Source organism: Triplophysa dalaica, chromosome 20 (genome assembly GCF_015846415.1).
Source record: "Triplophysa dalaica isolate WHDGS20190420 chromosome 20, ASM1584641v1, whole genome shotgun sequence".
Taxonomy (NCBI): Eukaryota; Metazoa; Chordata; class Actinopteri; order Cypriniformes; family Nemacheilidae; genus Triplophysa; species Triplophysa dalaica.
In genome coordinates this window covers 9,727,984-9,750,969 of record NC_079561.1, presented here as the reverse complement: position 1 = coordinate 9,750,969, position 22,986 = coordinate 9,727,984, and the positions used below count along the sequence as shown (strand labels likewise).

The window sequence follows — 22,986 nt, the reverse complement described above, 5'->3', positions numbered from 1 at the left end:
GAAATTATCACGCTGTTGATTTTTATATAGTGGGCCGACTTAAACAAGTGCCATATTGTGAATTTAGATTTGAATTAAGTGTAAAGGGGAACGAGAACCGAAAGAAATCGTTCTATGATGTTCTAACATGCATGGACAGCCATACATATATGCACACACACACACACACTGACGTGATGTGAAGTGGAGAGCTGCATATGTTTCATGTGAAGACAATAGAAAAATAAGGCAGGCCACCCCAGACTCTCGGATTTGAGAGAGGATGCTGCGCTTTGTGTAAGTGGTATTGGCATCATCATCGGGGTGGGCGTGCTGACGAGGCAGTGCAGCATCATGGGGCTGGTGATGGGGGAGGAGACAAAATCAAGAGGAGAGGAGGAAGGGTGCTGGACAGCCAAACAGAAGCCCTTTATTGGGATTTTGCTGTGCAACTGCATCAAGCAATATGTACAATGATTTCAAAAATGGATTATTATGTTGCAGGCTAATTGAATGTATATTCATGAGATTGTACTCTGAAAAGTTTGTGTGAGTGTGCATATATGTTCTTTGCAGTGTATAAACCACTTTAAATGAACAACAGTGTAATTGGCTCATATAACTGAAAAAGTGGTCTCTTCCCCACAGGGGTGCTACATGCACTAGTGGATGTGCTCATGGTGGTTACGGCCCAGCCTATAGGAACATCTTAATTAGCTTTATGTTGTAGGTATAACAGTAAATAAATGTAAATAAAGGGTTATGCTTAGCCGACTACGGCAGGTAATTTGTACACATGTCAGGAATGATATCTGTGGGTGCTGACAAGAAGGATTGAGACCAAGTCATAACCATAAACCTCAGTTCATGGCTACACACACACACACACCAGGTGGCCTCCTCCTCAAGGCTGCACGGCAGATAAACTGGAGGATTCAGGACAGAAGGGAATGAGGGAGGGAACGGTAAAAATAAAATTGGACTCACATTTTCAGGGACAGAACAGTGTACAGGGCAATAAAAACAGAGAGATTATGTTTACAGAGACCTTGTGTTTTTAACCACGAAGCCTTGTGTCTACCCACTTTGCGGTTTATTCGGAAAACACTTTAACAGTAAAAAAAATATCTGAATATATACAGCCGTGGAAACAGACTATTCCAAATGTTCATTTAATCATCATTTCTTGATGTATTGTGGCTATTCCAATCCAGTGTCTGTTGAATTTCAACAAAATCAAACCTCATAAAGTCCAACAGCAATGTGAAAGACTGACAGCATGACAAATATTATTGTTGAATTGTCTTCTTTGCATCATTTGAGGTCTGAAAATGCAGAGCGTCTTTTCTATTACTTTGACCTGTTTCTCCAGTTTTCATTTTCTTCAAATAATTGCAAATAGAATCAATAATCTTTAATTGAAATTTGGGAGTACTATTGTTAGTAGTTAATTTTAACAAAACACATACCTATAAAAAGTCAATTCAGAAAAACTGAAATAATTTTGAAATGGAATGATTTATTGTTTTTTTTTCGCGGCTGTATATACAGATATCTCATAGCAATTTTTTTTATTTGGATTTACACATTGTGTCACGATCTTGTCTGTCTTCCCCGATAGTTTGGACTTTTAGTTTGTTTTATTTTGAGTTCCACTCTCTGTCTTCCCTTGCCGCAATGTCACAGAACACTCAACCCTAGACAAAGGAAACACTGGGGTATATACACACAAACTGAAAGGGCAAACAGGACACACCTGGGAGACGATCAACAGGGAACCAATGAAAAAAAAGTACTACAGATGACTACAAAACATGACAGGAAACAGGAACTCAAAAGAAACAAACTAAAAGTCCAAACTACCGGGGAAAACACAGACAGGATCGTGACTTATGGATTTGTCATGTCATTTGCAACCATAAAAGAGGTAGGAGGAGAAGTCCATTGCATTTTGCAATGTTTTATTAAAAAATACAAATGTGTTTTGCATATTAGTCAATTATTGTAAATAACTGTTGTCTACTAAAGTAAAGCGGACTTACTCTGTTGAAATGTTTTCAGTTATTGTTGAATAATTCATTTATAAATGCATGAATAATAATCTTTTCTGTGGCGAGTTTCAGGACTTCATTGCAATGAGAGAATTTAGAAAGTGCAACCCCATTCTATTCAGCCGCAGGTAGTGTAAATTTAGTAGCAGTTTTATAATTAGCGCTAATATCATTAGTCAATCGAGTTTCTGAGGCTAAGCCCCCACAGTCGCTTTAAGAGGACAATCCCTGCGCGACTATTTCTACGAGACATCCGAGATTGCTCTTGCAGTTGCCATTTTGGCATACCCTATTAGATCATTAATGATTGTAGCCCTAATGTAGTAAATGATGCTAGTTTAGTGGCTTTAATACAGCCAAATACATTTCCCTCAATGCTAGCTTTGATCATACAGAATCAGAGACGATCAGAGTAGCCAAGTGTCATTTTTCTTCTACATTTAGGCGGTAAACATCACGAATCAAAACACAGTTGACCACAGGAGGAAAACCTTAGGATTTTACACTGTGATGGTTTATTGAATCCGTCTACCTGCATCAACCAAATTGGATGAAGACTGCAAATCTACCATCCCACTGCAATCCGCTGTGACTTTAGTCGCTGCAAACGTGTTGTGGGAAAGCGTTATCTGATCCAATTTCCCTTTAGCACAAAACAACTTCCAATCATCTCAGTGGGTAGGGGGCAGAATTAGCCACAAACCCACTTGCACTAATGCACCGAGGGCGAAGGAGAGACAAGTCTAGGATATCACTATTATGCAGCATGCCTTGAAGGAAAAACAGGAAGTTCTTTGAAGGAGGAAGAGATTTTGATGACCGCTATCGACTGAACCGTCTCATCGCCCAGCGTGCATGGTGTAAGTTTACCTACAGACTACAGAGTTTAATCCTGTATGACTAATAGGTTTTCTGTTACAACAGATTCATGACAAAGCATTACATCAGAAGTATTGAAAGAGGATTTCACCAGGCATTGGTCTTTAAAATCGCTGCGTTGCTGTAGCTCAACAGGAAGAACAAGGCTCTAGAAATGTGAAGATCATGGGTTCAAACACAGAAAGATATTAATACAACATTTATAATAAATGTGCCAAATAATGTAAATGCATCCATGACTAGACAACACAGACCCAACACCTACGGTAATGTCAGAGCTAATAAACTAAAGAAAAGAAGATATTAGCAGATATAATAAACAGACAAAGAATATATTTTGATGAATGTAGGACAGCAAACAGTTCTGGGGCACTTTTGACTGCTATTTGTTTTTATTTCCTACTATGGTAGTCAATGGAGGCCAAGAACTGTTTAGTTACAAACATTCTTACAAATATAATTCTCTGTGTTCATCAGAACAAAGACGTTTATACAGATTTACTTGAGGGTAAATCTAGTAATTTATGACAGAATTTTCATTTTTTTGGTTGAACTGTCCCTGTTACCCTTCTTTAACATCTGTGATAACCTGACCAATCTCTGGCCAACAGCTGGGAGATCCTATGTTATCCGTGCACAGTCTCACATCTGTGACTTTAAGAACTCTTTCTAATGTATTGTTCTCTCCAGAGCAGCATCACACCAATAGTAAACACAGAAAATGTGTCAAAGGTCGACAACTGGCGCTGCCTCATAAGCTGATCAGGCTCTTAACGCAACCTACTATTTTCCCAAAAGCTTTTCTGTTTAAAGGAACAGTTCACCCCCAAAATGAAAACTACCACATGTCATTATTCAAAAAGAAGTTTAACGTAAATTACAGGGATAGTGCACGAAATACTATTCTGCCATTATTTATTTACTATCATGTGGTTCTGTGTAACACAAACAAAGATATTTTGAGAAATGTCTCTGTGGTTTTGTGTCCATCCATACAATGGAAGTCAATGGGGGTCAGGGTTGTTTGGTTACCAACATTCTTCAAAATATCTTCTTTTGTGTTCAGAAGAAAGAGAAAGGTCATACAGGGTTTGAATGACTGCCTGAATGACTGCCTGTAGCTGCCTGTTGGACGGTTAAATCAGATAAGAAACAGCAACCTGCTGAAACCAGAGAGAATGACCTGACAGTATTAATGAACTGTCATTCAAATACAACCCCATACGGCCGTCAGGTCAACTGTTAGACACAACGCTGCTGTTTTAAAGAATGTCAGGGGGTCATGGTTGTGTGCATGCTACTAAGTGATAATCATGTTTATATCAAAAGTGTGACAAATTACAAAGCATAGGTTATTCATCTGTCTGTTTAAAATGCACAAAAACCCTTTTGTGCATTTTCTGCAATTTTCCCATCATATTCAGAACTTTTATTCCCATGACTTTGGGTTGATTCCTTAAACAGTCTCACTTAAATTCCCATCAAGATCTTCACTTTCTAGGAGTCGGTGTTACAATAAAAAGGACAACTATGACACAAAAGACCACCAATGACAGCCACACAAAGCATCGCTGATAAAATAATGATGTCAGCATCCTTACAGTTTAACGTAAATTACAGGGATAGTGCACGAAATACTATTCTGCCATTATTTATTTACTATCATGTGGTTCTGTGTAACACAAACAAAGATATTTTGAGAAATGTCTCTGTGGTTTTGTGTCCATCCATACAATGGAAGTCAATGGGGGTCAGGGTTGTTTGGTTACCAACATTCTTCAAAATATCTTCTTTTGTGTTCAGAAGAAAGAGAAAGGTCATACAGGGTTTGAATGACACAAGGATGAAAAAATTATGATAGAATTTTGCCATAAATGCCTCATTTGAATACGTGCATTATTTTTAAGCACACACTATACTGTTTTGGGTGAACTGTCCCTTTAAGGAAATGATTACATTACTCAATCGCTCCTTAAGTAAAACCCGTGCTTGTCACTGTTTCTCCGCAGATTGTCAATCGAACCAAGGTCACTGGGTGCTGCGAACACACCTGCTTCAAATTTAGAAGAGCAAACAGGCACAGCGGAGCGCCCTTTATATAATAGTTTATCTTATCTCCTTCCACCAACACAGTGTTTAATCCGCCCTCCAGTAAAAGTCAGAGGATCTGATAGCACCAGGTCCAAATTTCAGGGGCGTTTTGGAGATTTATAGAGCAACCTTTACACAACTTCCCTGAAATGTACCCTCTCCAGTCCCCATAAAACAATCAGGAGGAGGTGCGGGACCTCTGTCAAAGGGTGCTTACACAAACACTCTTTAATACAGCCTTCACATTGAGGGGCGAATTCTGAGAAACGCTGAGCCCGTCGAAATGGCAGATAGGACGTCTGTTTCATGTGAGGTGAAGTGCGGCACCTCATCAGCCCTGATTGCAGCCTACGCTACACATTTAAGTAAACCAACCTTGATCAGATGTCTAAGATCTAACTGCATAGAGATAGCGAACACACCTGCAAACACGTGTGCTAATCACAGCAGACTGTCGTTCAGACAAAACACATTGTTAGCCATTGGTCATGTGCACAACCCTATAAGTGGAATAATTAATCCAAACCCGTGTTATTAAAGGGTGGCGTTTAGTTGAAACCATTGTGTTATGCAGCAAATGAGCCGTCCAAATACACACACATTTGTAAAGAACACACTAAGCCCGTGTTAACACTTGACTTCTTTTTTCGAAGCTGCTAGCGTCTGTTTTACATTATAATCTTTTGGAGTAAACCGCGTTTTCAAAAACTCCCGAGCGCATTTTTAAATGCCAGTGCCGATGTCTTTTTCTGCAGCTCAGAGGGTCTTTTCAGGTTGAAAAAAGTTCAACTTTTCAAAGAAAAAAAAACACCGCCCTACGCTAAGTTCCTTTTTCCCAGCTAACCAATGACAGAGACCTGTCATTTCCATAACAACATGAGAGGAAAGTGATTGGTCGAGAAGGCGCCAGCTGGAAAAAATAAAATGGCGGCCAAAACCCCCGTTGGAGCATAGTTTTGTATAAACGTAAGATAAATTATTACTTTCAACAACTTCTGATTTCCTTTCTAACGAGAAGTGAGTATTTTAGTTTTTAAATATATGTTTAATTATTGCAAAGTCGCCCTCTGTTTGTAATTCAAATACATTTCTGATACGCTGACTATCTGTTTCTCTGGGCTGCCTTCGTGCACAGACGCTGACGATGAAGTCATGGCATTTGTAAACAAACGCTGGAAGCAGTTTTCTTTTCTAAAAAAGCGCCTTGCTCATCTTTTTCTTCTTAAAAAAGAAGTTAAGGCTGTGTTTTGTAATCCAAACCTGTATGACTTTTGTTCTTTGCAGAACACAAAAGAAGATATTTTGAAGAATGTTGAACATTGACCCCCATTGACTTCTATTGTATGGACACATAACCACTGAGAAATTCATCAAAATATATTTTTTGTGTTCGACCGAAACAAAGAGTCATATACAGTTTCTAAACAACATGAGGGCGAATAAATAACGACTGAATTTTCATTCTTGGTTGAACCATCCCATTAAGGACATTTTAACATTCCTTCTTTCTTTTCCATCTTTAATATGCATCTTTATAAGTGTCAGCCCCCACATGCAGTCATTATGAGAGAGGGGGCTGCCTGGTCATGTGCATAAATGAGGGGGGAGGAGAACAGTGGTCCGTTCTTCAAGTTCTCTCTCTTTTGTATGATTCGTCTGAAGAGGCCTTCAGATTTTATCATCTGGCTTCTTCCCTATTCCTCCTCGCTATCTCGCTCCGGGTCCTCCAGATTAACTCGGCAAACATACTCCTAATCAAATAGAACACACACTGGGAAATGTCATATGTTAATGGCCTTGCATTTTTAATAACATTTCCATTAGGTGATCATGTGATTATCGCTCTTGGTCTCTCTTTTCCCGAATCTCCCACACAGGCTCTTTATTGCCGGTATGCTCATAATAGGGGGCGAAACGTTTTTTCCTCAAACATCAGACACAGATGGAGACGGTCGTCTATTTTAAATGACTTTACATCTATGCAGTCGGGTGTTATGTATACATATGGTACGTCTTAAAAATTACGGGATATGTAATGGAAATAGCTGCGCTCTTCGGTATGGGCTGGGATATGTGTCTGTAGCTGCCTGTTGGACGGTTAAATCAGATAAGAAACAGCAACCTGCTGAAACCAGAGAGAATGACCTGACAGTATTAATGAACTGTCATTCAAATACAACCCCATACGGCCGTCAGGTCAACTGTTAGACACAACGCTGCTGTTTTAAAGAATGTCAGGGGGTCATGGTTGTGTGCATGCTACTAAGTGATAATCATGTTTATATCAAAAGTGTGACAAATTACAAAGCATAGGTTATTCATCTGTCTGTTTAAAATGCACAAAAACCCTTTTGTGCATTTTCTGCAATTTTCCCATCATATTCAGAACTTTTATTCCCATGACTTTGGGTTGATTCCTTAAACAGTCTCACTTAAATTCCCATCAAGATCTTCACTTTCTAGGAGTCGGTGTTACAATAAAAAGGACAACTATGACACAAAAGACCACCAATGACAGCCACACAAAGCATCGCTGATAAAATAATGATGTCAGCATCCTTACACTCTTAAAGCGGTTATAACTCAGACCGTTTCTGTATATCTCATGTTAATCTTGATTACTTACAGAATAGTATCGCACCCTTGAAAAATCAAAATTCTTTAGTTTGATCCGGTTTATAAAAGACAGATTCAGCTGTATGATTATTTCCAAAACATGCAACGCGTGTGGGGAGGCGGAATTAAAGCACATGACACGCATTGTCAAGACAGTTTCACTTACAGCATGCGGTTCATGTCCAGAATCTTTTAGTGCTTGGACCGCCGTTCCATCCATCAGTTTCAAACGATCTCCAAATCCAGCGTTATATCCACATATAACATTCATCAACCAAATGCAGCGAACAAACAACACAGCTTAACTTCGCAAACATAGTGCTCTCTCTCTCCTGCACACAAGTGAAAAGCTCCTTCTCCACCTCTCCATGGTTGATGCGGTACTGATGAGATACAAAGATACCTGGTATTATTGCGAGATTCTCTTTGCAAGGTGCATTAATGAAATGTAACCAATTAAATACTATGCTGGATTGTTAGAAACTGTAAATTGTTCGTTTGAAGTATATCATTTAATTGAAGTATATTATTTTAAGTATTATCACTACTGGAAACAGAACAATTAGCAATAACAGCATAACATGCATATAGAATATATATGTTTAAGTTAAATGCACAAGTTAAGTTATGTGTGCTGTCTGTAGGATGAGAAGAAAGAGACAGCATGAAAATGGAGAGCGCAGGAGAGATGAGAAGAGACGAGGAGGTGACAGGAGAGGAGATGATGAGGGTTAGTGGAGGGACAAGGTAAGTAAAGGTGAAATGCAACCTTTAACACTGACAGATCTACTACTGTGTGTCCGTTTTTTGTGCTGTGTGACAAGACATCTTTTATATTGTGTGTCTGATGTACATCTTTGGATGTGTATCCGTGTTTAGAATCTTGCTTCGTTTTATATCATTGTCTAATAGCCCCCAAAAAATCACACCTTCTGAGCATTAAATAAAGCTTGTGAAGCTACTACTATAATCCGAGTATTTACTTTTAAACTCGACCTCCATCCCCGGCCTCCGGTGGGAAAGCCATCAAAGTCATACTATCATTTTCCCATGGCCTACTTTCTACTACTACTACTGCACACAAAGACAAGTACAAAGGCTTGGGTTTTGTTTGTCCTTTGGGTTACTTTGCCAGTAGAGTTGAAGCAAATCCACCCTTGTAATGACAAAAGTCATTCGAATCCATCTCAAGCAAAAACAGCAGGTTTAACATACTGTACATGCGCTTGTGCTGTCCTGAGCTTCATCAGTGAAAAAACAGCAAGGTGAACTACAGAATAATCTTATATTTAAAATGCATCTACAGTAAAACACACAATGCATATTAATGTGGACAATATTAATAACACTAGAGTCACTTGTTTACATGTTTATGAAATTACAATTACAATTCACGGCTACAGCGTTTGAATACATTAGTACAAAGCTGATATAATGCAGTAACTGGGGTTTATAATGCACCACAGCAGGGATCTGATGGAGCTCTCCTGGCAGTCTGAAGTAATGTACAGCGGTAGTTCAGTGCTGCGGGGCAGAATATCACCTTGACAGCATCTGTTCAGCTCTCGCGAACCAGTTGAGCGGCTCCGTTTTTTGAGGTGTCAAGCATAAATTAACAATTTAAAATGTCTCCGGCCTTAAAACCCCATATGTATACAGTAGCTTCCGAGTCTAATGGACATGGGTGGCAAATGGGCACGGTGCAAAACCTTCAGTCCAGGAGAATACAACGAAACACAATCTGTTTTCCTTTCACAGGTTAGACAGTTAAACTGGGTTGAGATTAAACAGCATGAGTAATTGGGCATTTAGACACACATTAACTTTTACAAGAGGCCAAATAGGTAAAAGGAAAGAAGAAAGGTGACTACACAAAATATGCCTACCCAGCCAGTTTTCCGCATGGCTGCACAGATGAAATGATCTCTTCAGGCCGCACCTGATTGATCACTTCTGATTTCTTTATCTTTTCAACAATATAAAAAAATGCATGCTTATTTAGGCTTGATAAAGTAAACTTAGCTCTGTACACTGTAGTAGGCTCTGTGAGACATGTTTTATTGCTCTTATGCTTTTTGTTGTCCTAAAGTTTGACCCAATTGCTTCTATTCTTTACCCAACTTGTAAGTCGCTTTGGATAAAAGCGTCTGCTAGATGACTCAATGTATTCAAAAAGATGCATGTAATAAGGTCAACTAAGTCATATTTGACTGTGGCTCTGTTCCTAAAACATAGAGAGATACTGCCTACAGTGTAGAGTATACTGTAGTAATTTAACATTACTTTAAATTTTAACATTAAAGAATATTTTTAGTTTACAAAACTACTTTTTCATGCCATACTAAGTATAGCTTTACTTATCACTATACATGGCTCTTTGGGATACTTGATTCTTATTGGTCAACATCCGCTAATCTTGACCAGTACTACTTGACCGTATTACTGTGTTGTCTGTTTTTATGCCAGGCTTACATATGAGATAATCAACTCAATATTTCATGTACATTGAATTACTCATGTGGCAAGTAGTGGTGTACTGTAAAAAGATGGACAATGTACATCCAAACAGTTATCATCACAAAATCAAAACGGACAGGGTGATCAACACCCTGACACACAAAAAAATGAAACATAAATTTAGTTAGGATCAACGTTTCTGTCTTGCATAGTAAAAGTAGCCATGCCTGATGTAAGGAAGGCGGTTCTCTTTGCCAAAACATTGAAATTTCAAGAGCAACTCCAATCAGCCTGAGAGAGCAGTTGTGATTACCTGACCTCCCTTTTCCTCTCTGACTTCATGAACTCTCTTGTCTATTTCTGCTTGCTGCTACCTTCATCACTGTCTCTGTTCCACTTTCATCATCATCTGTCTATATTCTTGTCACATCCCTGCTGATAGAAGGGTTCAGGATGCCAGGTATTGCAGATGGCCCTGAGCATCGGCTACAGAGAGTGCTCTAAAAGGGCCTGCCCACATCTGGCCTCCGCGAGAGATGTTTCCGAGGTCAGCAGCGCTGCCCGTGATCCCGCTGTAACCTTCATATAATCACCTCAGTGTGTAGAGAGTCGTGCCTATCTTCCAGTGTCAAAACTCACCATTCGAGCAAAAGATGAAACTGGTTAGATTAGGGAAGGGGAGTTTTACTTGAAGTCTACTTAAAAAGTTAGTATCACTCGACAAATAGTCGTAATTTAGCAACAGTCATTGAGTCTTAGTACTGGCAGCTTGCTCTGGCCATTACTTCGTCATGATAAGAGGCCAACCATGATCAGTTTTGTTCATCCACGCCATATTAAGACAGGTAAATCAAAAACAATTGGATTTTAGTATGTTGTGTTATATGGATTAGATGGTCAGTAAACACGACTGTGGTTGACCTGTAAATGTGCCATTAAGGGTTTTGACACCTTCTCTCTGAATTCCCCATGAACTTGAAGTCTCATTCAACGTCAGTATTGTGATGTAATTCCAAATGAAATGTAATATTGAGCAGTAAAATTGGTTGTTTTTCCAATGTGAATTCATTGGATCTAGAAATGTAGGTGCTTAGTTTAGAAAAAATCTGCCCAACATCCAACATCTCAGTGGATTATTAACTTCCTGTCGAACATTCAGCAGCTAGAGAGGTTGGGAAAATGTACATCCAGCATATGTACCATCAACACATCCTCGCGGATGTGTTCTTTCTCCACTGCTATTTTCACTCTACACAAACGAATGCACCTCTACAGACCCTTCTGTCAAACGGTTTGCAGATGACACCACAGTCATTGGCCTTATTCAAGACGGTGATGAATCTGCTTAAAGAAAGGTGGCTGCCAGGTGCAGTCAAAACAACCTAGACCCAAATGCATATAAAACAGTGGAGATGATAGTCGATTTCAGAAGGAACCCTCCATCACTTCCTCCCCTCACCATCCTGGACAGCACTGTTGATACTGTGGAGTCTCTCAGGTTCCTGGGCTCCACCATCTCTCAGGACCTGACACGGGAGTCCCACATAAACTCGATTGTAAAGAAGGCCCAGCAGAGGTTATACTTCCTCCGACAATTGTGTTGAATGTCTGTACTAGCAGTTTCCCACACCCAAGAAAATTCCTTGTGTGTGCATGCACACTTGGCAATAAAGCTCTTCTGATTCTGATTCACAATGTCAAACTGAATCATCAGAGAAGGGTCACAACTTCAGAGCAGAAGTAAATTTGTAGATTTTTATTAAAGATTGAAAAGACCATTTGTGTGACTTGGTATATACTAACAAAATCAACAGGGACAATCTTGATTTCATACAGACTTGGAATAATCTGCCTTTCACAATATGGCCCCTTTAGGAAGGATAACATTATTCTGATACCAAATACACTAAACCATGACATTAAATCATATTTCATAATCAATCTTGTAGGTAGAGAGACAGATACAAATACAGAGTATTATCAAAGTAAAATAGTTAACTAGGTTACTTAAATCACTTCACAGACTCACCGTCTCGTAAAGAGAATAAAACAAAAAACGAATGACCCTTTCAGATGGATCTTTAAAACTTTGTACCAATCCACAATCACATCCATAAATGTTTATCTTAATCACTCTCTCGCTTTCCATCTCGATTTTTTCACATTATCTCTCTGCGTCTCTAAATATATCTCTTTGTAAAGAATCTTTCTACTTCCTTGATAGCAGCAAGAAGTAGGTTAATAAATCATAATAGATACCTACAGTATACTGTAGCTTCTCTCAACTCATCCTGGACTTTCTGTTCCCTCATACAGCACAAGAGAAGATGCTTAATGCTTCAGGCGAACGCATGTACACACACGGCATGTCACCATTTTCTTACTGAAACACCCTTAAGATAAATTGATTTGAGAGGCAAAATTGTGTTAGATAAGTCATCTTGTATTTTCAGATTTTAGCTCACTAAATGTCATTAGATTTATGTGGAATAGTTTATTCAGAATTATTTATTCCTAAAATCTGCCAATGGGAACTAAATTATTATATTATATAAATATTATATATAATATTTTACATTTTATTCTCTGAAAAACAAAGATTATTACTGTACCTTACACAAAGTTTGCTTCTTAAAGGTATTTCAGACATATTATCTAAGACCGTACCATTTGTCACCTGGAAATCCTAAAGGGTTTAAACTCTCCAATATGACAAAAACCAGCAGATTTCTTACCGTCCTCGTCCTTGTGAGCGTTTTGCGGGCTGTGCATCCTCTCAGCGCTGGACGGGTTGTTCAGATCTGACAGTGCGGCGTGACGTTCAGCTGATATCCATGTAGGGTCACTCATATCAAACTCCTCGCTACTCATTGAACACTCATCCTGCAAACAGAGACATGCCAGTTCAACAGCTGAGACAGGATTGCTCATATCAGTGCAATGTCCGTCTGTGTGCAACTCTAGAATAGACACGCGCGTCAAATTGGACCGTGATGTTGGCAGTCAAGCAGGCCCATGAGGAGGCCTGTCAGAAAGAGCAGTCACCTCCCGCTGAGTGACAGCTTCACTCACACACACAAATACAGAGGCCTACCAGATTATGGGCCCAAAGTACTGTGTATACAATAAACTGGGTTTTCATGTATACATTTTTATGTGACTTGGAGTGTTCTATTTAAATTGAAGATGGAATCATGCAGATGCATATACAAGATGCAGATGTAGGATGCAAATCAAAACCCAAAATGCACATAAAACGTGTGGGTGGGTGCCTAAAACAGGGATGCACCGATTTTATACTCTTGATCGGGATTGGGGCCGATAAGGGTCTTTTATTGGATCGGTTATCGGACCGATGGGTTCCATTCAAATCCGATCCGTTGCATTAGCCGTGGATGTTACTCTTAAGCTTTAAAAATGACTAACTATCAGGAAACCGTGCACTGTGTTTCACATCATGTATTTCAATAGCTTTATGCGAGGATAAAACAATATAGCATAATTAAGAAACTATGACCTCCGCTGGTGCTGTCATATGTCAATCTCCATCCAGCATGCATGTGCCCGGTGTGGTATCAAAATCTGACTTCTCGTGAGATTATGACTCCCCTGTTTTCCCCTACGAAGGTTAGGATTAGGTGTGGGTGCAGGTTTTTAGAGATAGGAACAAATCAAAAAGCAGGGGAGTCAAAATCTCACTAGGAGTCGAAATTTGATACATCACCGTTAACAGTCAGGACGCTACTCGTTCGAATGTTTTTTTTATCATTAAAATCACTAGATAATAGTCTATGGTTTTGTTTAAAATGCATATTGCCAGAGACGTTTCTCGCTGCGTGTATAAGATTAAAGCACTGGAAGTGGTCAATGTTGTGCGTTATTCATACACAATAACTCTTTTTTTTAACTGTTGGATGGATGCAATGGACTATGTGTTAAACACATAACATATCTCTTCTCTTTGTGTTATAACTGTTTTGAATTTGGGGAGCAAAAATCCCAGCGACATCAGAAGGATCATCTTCAGGACGCATCATTATGCGTCCAGGATGCTCGTAAGGGAAGCGTGGGCATTCAGCGCATCATTCTGTGCCCAGGATGCTCATAAGTAAGTCTGTTCCACTCTGTATTGGAGACTTTTTTACTGTGATATTTGTGTGCAATAAACTGAGAACTTTTTTTACCGAAGTACATTTTTTAAGTATCTGTACTTTATGTACATTTCATTTACTTTATGTACTAAATTGTAAAGCATTATATCATATTCCAGTAACATTTATGATTACATTTTTATGTTTTTTCCTTTAATACAGTACTTAATTATATTTAAAAATGAAAAGAAAGTGGTTAATTTTAATGAACTCAAAAAGGTTAATAATAAAAATTATTTATGAAATGTAGTGGTGTAAAAAGTATGATGTGAAATATTTTTTTCCAAAGTAAAAACACATATTTTGAAATGTACTTGAAAGTAAAAATGCTTAAGTACTATCCACCCCTGGCAATAAAAGATAAAAAAATATGCAATTATCTGTCGATCAAGAAAAACAGTGCTAGTATCGGTGCTAGAATTCAGGTATCTGTGCATCCCTAGCCTAAAATGTATTTGTTCTCAGATATAAGACATATGCTAACAATGGCAAACAAACATAGAGGTTGTGTCTGTGTTGTTTGAGAAATAAATCACAAATTATGTATTATATCGAACAAAAAAGCCACAGTGGCTTTAGAAATAGACATGCTATAAAAAATTCAAAACTAGCTAGTGTAGACACAGAGAAAACAATGTACTTCTTCAATATTGTGCTTACACAGGGTGGGAAAGACCTTTGTACCTCCTTTCTTTCCAATCAAATTTCAATCTCAAGTATGTGTTCTATTCTACCAAAGTGTTTTCATGGCACTTAGTCGAAAATGTCTTGTAATATCTGAAGACAAGCGCATTCATTTTTTTCTCTTCACAGCTTTAAAAAGCATTCCATAGAACATACAGGTCAAGAAAAATCTAACTTTGCAGAGAAAGAGTGAATACATTTTCAATTAAAAGAATGTTTAAGAGATATGTTTTATTTATATGTGTAAATAACGTATCGTGATGCGACATAGAAAGCTACAGAGATACAGCAGTTATCTGCTGATAAATATGCATGATTTCTAAGGAATGTCCAATGTAAAAGAAACTGTGTTTGCTAAGAAATGAATCTTACACCTGGTATTCTAAAAGCACATTTAAACTTTTTTTCTGACTTTACAGCAGACAACCTTCATATTAGAAAATACATTTTGTAAGGTGGTTCGAAGCATTAAAACTTCGAACAACCTTAAAGGAACAATACAGGGTTTTAGGAGGACCTATTGACAGAAATGCAATATAATATACAAAACTATTTCTTCAGAGGTGTATAAAGACCTTACGTAATGAACAGATATGTTTGTTTTACCTTAGAATAAGCTATGTACAGTATATCTACATTCAGAGCGGGCATGCATACATTGAATTCGCCACCATGTTTTGTACAACAGCCCTAAACTGACAAACAACTCTACAATGCGCGTTACCTCTCCCCTGTGGTATAGTGGTGAAACGGATCAGGGATGATCTGTGATCCGTACAGATCGTGCTCTACGGTTCGGAACGCATGTGACCCGGGGATCATTGAGTAAAAGAATCAAACACGCTCTCTCTCCAGTTTTAGCGCCAACACACTCTCGCACTCTCTCTCCAATATCTAGTCGAGAACAATATTAAAGCGGTTCCAGATAAAAAATGACGCTAAAAACTACTCCGTCACACAGTTAATATTATAACAACAACAACATATGTTGGTTCTAACAAACAGAAAAAACAATGTTACTTATATACTGATCCGAATCAAATTAGTCTCCTCTGGGGTGATTTTAAGACGATCTTTCTCTCCAAGGCTCTCTGCTGGAAGGTATCTCCATAGATATCTATGAGTATCTCCACTAAAAGCCTTAGTACCGCAGGTCCTAACTCGTCTCTGCTGGAAAGTTGTTAATAATATTACACAGGTCCTAGCTCCTGCCTGACTTTTATCCGTCTTTTTATACTTCGAATCCACAGACCATTTATTTTATGTAATAAATAAGACATCGCTCTTTCTACAGACTTTCTAATGTGCGCATGATCTCATGAGAAGACACACTGTCTCAGCCGATGACATTTTTTGTACTGTGGTGGCCACCTTCGTGGACTGAGAGATTCGTTGCACATCTATAATACAAGACTAGTGGACGCTGTTAATCCAAACTGCACCTTTAAAACACATCAGTTCATTGTTATGTAGTTCCTAAAGTGCTCTGGGTGTTTACTGTGGTAATCTTTTGCAGAACACAAAGGATATTTTGAATAATGTTGGTAACCAATAAAACACTGGTCTCATTGCCGTTAAATGTAAAGACCAGGGATGCAGCTATTGATTATTTTAGTAATCGAGTATTCTACTGATTTACCATCGATTAATCGGGTATTCGGATTATAAATACTTTTTCTTTATTAAAGAGCAATACTAAATATACAAGAGAAAACAAGACAGGTCTCTTAAAATGAACAACTAATTTGTTTCTTTTTTAGAAAAAAAAAAATCTATTGCTGAAATTGCATACATTAATAGCTGTGCAAAGTTAACCCATTTGATACATTACATTGCCACATTTCATTCAAAATGCAATATAATACTAATGTATAAGTAAGAAACATTAATAAAAGGTAAACAACTAACTTCAGATTATGCATGATGCATTTAGTTTATCTAAATTAGTTAAGTTTTTTTTCTACTATTAAATAGTAATATAGTTGTCTACATAAAATACTGAGTTAACCAGACTTTTATTTTGGTAGGTTGTCGGAAGACGCCTATTTTTTGTGTCTGTTCCTTCACTCAAACAATAAAATGTTTGTGAGATAAACTCTCAGAGCAACTCTGGAGATGATGTTCATGTGTTCATGTCCTCATATAGCGCGGACAAATTCATGCGCATCACGCGTGTAGCATGTTAAACTATGCAGTTCATTCACTCCACCGTGTTTCTCACGGTGAATGCGTGAGACTTGAGAGCCCTGTAACATGTATAGAGTTTAGCGGGCTGTGAGTCGTGTGTACAGTTATGATGATTTTTGTATTTGAATTACTCGAGTAACTCGAGGAATCGTTTCAGCCCTAGTAAAGACATAAAACCACTTTCTCAAAATATCTTCTTTTGTGTAATACTAAAAACCTTGTGCTCCACAGGAAGTCAACTGAATTACTTAAAAAATCTGAAGAGATAGGGACATTACTCCTCAATAGCCATTCTGAAATGGGTTCATTATCTACATTAGCATCTTTAACTTCAAGGCAGACAGTGGCTTTACATGCTGTCCAGGGCTTAAAAGCAATAAAATACCTGAGCATAACGTGCTGGACGAATGAGGATGATTTATGAGACATGCAAAAGTAAAAGCCACCCGAGGGACAGTGGGTGAGGACCCATCTGCTGATGCCTGTTGTTGAAGAGGAACCCCGCAACCCCACTTTACCACAAGATCTACGATTAAACAAGCTGTTTTTTTGCCCCAGAGCTGCCATTCACCCGATACCTCCCGCTGCAACCACAGCGGCCAGCTCTGATTGGTTAATCCATTTGACATGCAAATTGGACAGTGCATTATTGATGCAGCACTGAGAGGAAAACACTCTCCTTTTCTTGTCTGGATTTTCTTGTCAAAGAACTTTCTTCTATTCAAGTGTTATGTCATTGTTTGCGCGACATGTCAACTTCTGGCTTAACCAATTGAATAAATTTGGAGCGGGGAGTAACTGTTTGTCCGAACAATGTAAATCTGTCAGGGTGAACACCATATTACATTTTGATTTTGTACTCAATAGCACATTCTATTAAACAAATTATATTTCAATCAGAGCCAGGTTTCAATTTTTTTTAACAATAATAATAATGGTAATTACTACTAATAATAAATAAATCATATGATAATAACAACAGTAGTATTGTACGATATTCTTATTATTAATTATTATTATTAAAAATAAACAATAATTGTAGTAATTAACAAGATTATTATCATTATTATTAATATTATTAATATCAATAATTAATAATAACAATAAAATAATAATAACAACAATACAAAAACAAAATTAAAAAATGATAAATAATACAAAGTCCGGATAATCCGAAGACTTCATAATTTAACAAGAATACTAAAATAATAATAATAATTATTAATATTGTTTTTATTAAAAGTAATAAATAATAATAAAACTAGATAATACGTAACACAAAAAAATATAATAACAACAATAATACAAAACAATATTAAAAAACGATAAATAATGCAAATAATAAAGTCAGATGACTTCATCATTTAAGGTCAATGAATCACAGAATTACAGCAATCATTATTCTAAAATATTCTGAAATCAGGGATGATCCCCAGGGGTCAACAGAAGTCATGACAGTGATTCGGGTCGCCTCATAGGATCAGACAGCAAAGGGCGGGGTCAGGGACAACAGTTAAAGGCCAAAAGGCAACGTGAGAGCCGTTTCCGTATGCGTCTAAAGCATCAGTTAGATAACAAAGAGGATCGCCCTCTTCAGTCACTGGGCCACACACCCATCCATTGTGCGTCCCACCCTCCAAATCCAGCGTGGTGTATTCTGCGGCATTTTCATTCCCACAGCACAGGCAGAGAACGAACATTCCAGCACCTCCTCAATCATCTTCCAACAGAACGTCACATGGGACTTCTATTAATCTGACATTTAACTCCTTTTCAATTACAATCATATAAACCACATATAACCGCTTCAAACCCGCGATCGGCACGGCAAGGCTAATCCAATTTAGAACAATACAGGTCATAAGCGGCCGAATCTCTTCAAGTCCATCTATTCGGACCCCCTGCGGCACAATTCTGATGGCATTTCATTCGATTTTATTGTTTATTAATGATCCTGCTTATGCGTTCCTCTTATCAGCATGCAGGTAACACTCCTCTCTCTCTCTCCCCATCTCTCACTCTGACAAATTGCTGCCTATGCAGATGGGGAGAGCAGGAATATGCGTGCGATTTCCCACTTCACATATCAGACTCATCTACGCCTTTAATGAGAATAAAAGCTCACTGAGTCTTGGAGTTGTTACTTTGCTATGTGTTTAATTGTAGAGAGAATCTCTGTTGGCTATGCATGTGTGTGTTTCAGGGTCTCTTTTGTCTAAGAGATGCGTGTGTGTTTGTACAGATACACGCAGCACGAAGAGCAGACATCCTTGGGTAGATGGCCTCATCTCATCTGGGTGTTACCTCTGTCCCCTGTCTGACTTTAGTAAACCAGATTCTTAATTTAACTGATTTTCAGTTTGGGTGGATTCAAAGGCAAAGTGTCTTTTATCTCTTTAACTGATTTACGTCAGCACGGCTGGAACCTTAGAGCCACGTGTGGGTTCAGTTCAGACGTTTGTTAGACTTTATTAGAAGGGTTAGCCTGTTAGCCTGCCAGTTGTATACAGAGCAGTAAATTCTCTAAAGCGGCACAAATGAAGAGCCAGAAGAGAGTAAAGTCTTTAAAAAATCATTAACTTCAGGAGCCAGTGTTTTTTAAACAGCGTGCCGAGGAGAGGCGGAGAAACTGAGCGTTCTCCTGACATTAGGTCGCGCTAATGCAAACTTATTGACAGAAACGAGACAATTGCCTTTTATTCTAGCCTAAAAGGTATAAAATGTGCAAATTCTGTCATCATTTACTCAGTTTTGTGTGTAAAACATAACAAATTTTGAGCCATTATTCAACCATTAATCATTCCCCTACGGCATTACGCTCTAACATCTTTCTTTAGAGCAAAGGTTTATAACAGACTACTTTTATGATACTTTGGTTTTTGTTTCTTTATGAGTTATTCCTTTGATATATGGGGCACACAAGCGTAATGTACCTATAACGATTGATGTCTACCTATCAGAGGCACGTTATGCTTTTTTGTCAAGCACAGATGCATAAAATATAGATACAAATGAATGTCTCGGAGACAGCTCAAACCATGAATAGGAACGATTGGACAACATTTGCCTTCCTCGGCTTGTGAAAAAGCTTTCGTAAAGAGATTGGCCACTTCCGCCTGCGCTCAGAGATGAGGATCTTCTAGGCCGGGTTACTAAAGGAGGCTTTTTGGAGCCGAAGCCTGAGTGTTCCCGGGCCATTTAAAGCTAATCCATTTAGCAAGCTAACCCATCCTGTCTGTCTCTTCAACCTTCTCTTTACATATCATCTTGCCTGCTTGTCCTCGCTCAACAAAATGCAATGATTCAAATCAATTAGCATCAAGTATTTTTATGTCTCATATAAAAGAATGCAATCAACATTTTTTTTTGGATAACATTGACATTTGTTAAAGATACAGTCAAGAATGTGCATTCATGTAATATAATAAGGGTCAAATTTAATTAATTTTAAATTGAAAATTGAGTTTTTACAGAGATAAATTATGAAAAATGATTAAATACAGATTGATTATATGTTTTTTGCTCATTTCTACCTGTTTGTTAAATAGTCCTACTGTAATTTTCCCATTTCTATATCATTATTTTGATACTTTTTTAGTTTTCTTTATTGAGTTTCTATATTAAGACTGTAAAGCAGGGCTCCAGGCTAATTTTTTTAACTAGGGGCAATGTAATCCCTAACTGAAATGTTTAGGAGCGCAAGCAAAAAGTTTAGGGGCACACATGAAATCAGCCTGCAATGCAATAATTCAATTTTCCCCAAATAACTGTATAACTGATACTGATAGAGTAAAGTTAGTCTGGAGCCCTGTACAATTGTGACCCTGGACAACAAAACTTAAGTAACACAGGAATATTTTTAGTAATCGCCAAAAATACATTGTGAGGGGTAAATATTACAGATTTTTCTTTTTGACCAAAGTCATTGGGATATTAAGTAAAGATCATGTTCTATGAAGATATGTTATAAATTTCCTACTGTAAATGTATAAAAACTTTCTTTTTGTGAATGGATGGCCTGCTACATTACCTCGGATTACCAGCTTCAAAGGCAATTTTCTCAATATTCTGATTTTTATGCACCCTAAGATTCCAGCTTTGTAAACAGTTTTTGTTCCACCAGAAAATGTCCTTTCATAACAAACGATATATCAATAGAAAGCTTATTTCTTCAGCTTCCAGATGATGTAAAAATCTCAATTTCGAAAAATTTACCCTTAAGACTGATTTTGTCGTCCGGTTCAAAAATAGTTTCCTCCTACATTTTACTACGCCTAATACTTATCAAGGCAACTACAGCGACATGGCTCCAAATGCATATAGAAATTAATTTTGAGACTTTATATAAATAAATAAAAGGAGGAAAGTGAAAAATATATATGTGCTGCCATGGAAACTGATCAAGAACTGCGACATATAACTGATTCAGAGAGAATATTAAAGAAAAAGCTCATATACATTTTCAGTGTAGAAAAAAAGCTTTTATACTGCGGAACAGTATGACATAAGCCAACACATAATAAAAAGTGACCAACACATTCCTGGTTATGCACAAATCGTTTCTTAAGTTATAAAAAAAAATGTTTTTTTACCAGACAAGCCCTCTTATTTGTCAACCTCTTCTCTCCACCACCTGTCATATACAGAATAAGGATTATGATCCAATCTAAGTTTTCTTGCTAAATGCATGTTTTATGATATTTCACGTTGATGACGTGTTTCATTACTTTGCAGCAGCATGTGGTGAGCAGCAGAACTCAAATCATGACAGATACAGGCAAACAAATTCTCAACACATCCACCGCACACAAGGTCATAAGATCCCTCCAAGTTCTCCGGTGAGCCACTGACAGCTGCCAGTCACGTCAAAGCCTATGTTTCTCACGTCCAACAGCTGTCTGAACGCGTTACAAAAGCTCTCTCTCCTTCTGCTGTCGACTTCCTTCAAGCGGGGACGGTGCGATCAATAGCTACCTAAGGAAACGCACTGTATCATTTCAGCGCAGAAAGGTGAACGAATTGATAAGAGAGCCGTGTCTGTACCACGATACATAAGCCCGACCATTCATACCCCAATGCACCCTCAAACACACACGCGGTGAGGTCCAACGAGGATTAACATCTTCCACACCGTGAGTTTCCACTGCAGAATATTGATCTTGAAGGAAAAACCGACCATGAAGAGAGAATACCGCCACTGACATGCCCAACATACATAATCGTGCCAAAACACTGTCATTGAAAGCTCACTATAAAGTGCTATCTGTGCAGATAACTGGAAGGACAAACAGACAGATTGATATCTGTGTCTGTTTGTGATATTACACCCCAGTGTCAGCCACAGGCAAAAAATATGAAGCATTCTGTTACATAAAGATGGGGTGTGATCAATGATTCTGACTGGACATTCATTGATCCAGAGGAGACGGAGGTGGGGGAGATATTCCTGCCTGCTGATGCCCCTCTGCATCTTTGTGAGGAGCGGCGAAACCAAATCTGTACACTCGGTTACCAGCCCTGCCCCATTATTCTATATGCGGCTCAGAACAAAAGCTTAAAAGAGTAAGCAGACATGATAGTGAGTCAAAGAGTCATCCCTTCTCTATCCGTCTCTATCTGGTGTGCATGAGCTTTAAAGGTGAAGTGTGTGCTTTTTCCACGTCTTAATTCCCTCTCTAATAATTTCTAGAGAATTTATAAGTAATCTATTCATAGTTTGTCTTGGCTATAGGGTGTAAGAGTTTTTCACTACAGTTTCTTTAAACATTTCGACTGGCCCAACAATGCTGTATCAACAAATGACGAGATTTGGGGCTGGACAAACTGTTTGAAGATAAATGGTAGACAAAAGGGGTGTATGAACATTTCCAGGATAATCATAACAGTTTGAC

General features: G+C 38.1%; 1 protein-coding gene across 1 annotated transcript in view; it reads right to left on the bottom strand.

Moving 5' to 3' along the window:
- Positions 1-22,986, bottom strand: part of nol4lb (nucleolar protein 4-like b) — an 89,148-nt gene that overhangs the window by 30,982 nt on the left and 35,180 nt on the right. Inside the window, exon 5 of the mRNA XM_056732213.1 lies at positions 12,809-12,956. Within this exon, the coding sequence (XP_056588191.1) occupies positions 12,809-12,956 (148 nt within the window). The remainder of the gene's footprint in view (positions 1-12,808; positions 12,957-22,986) is intronic.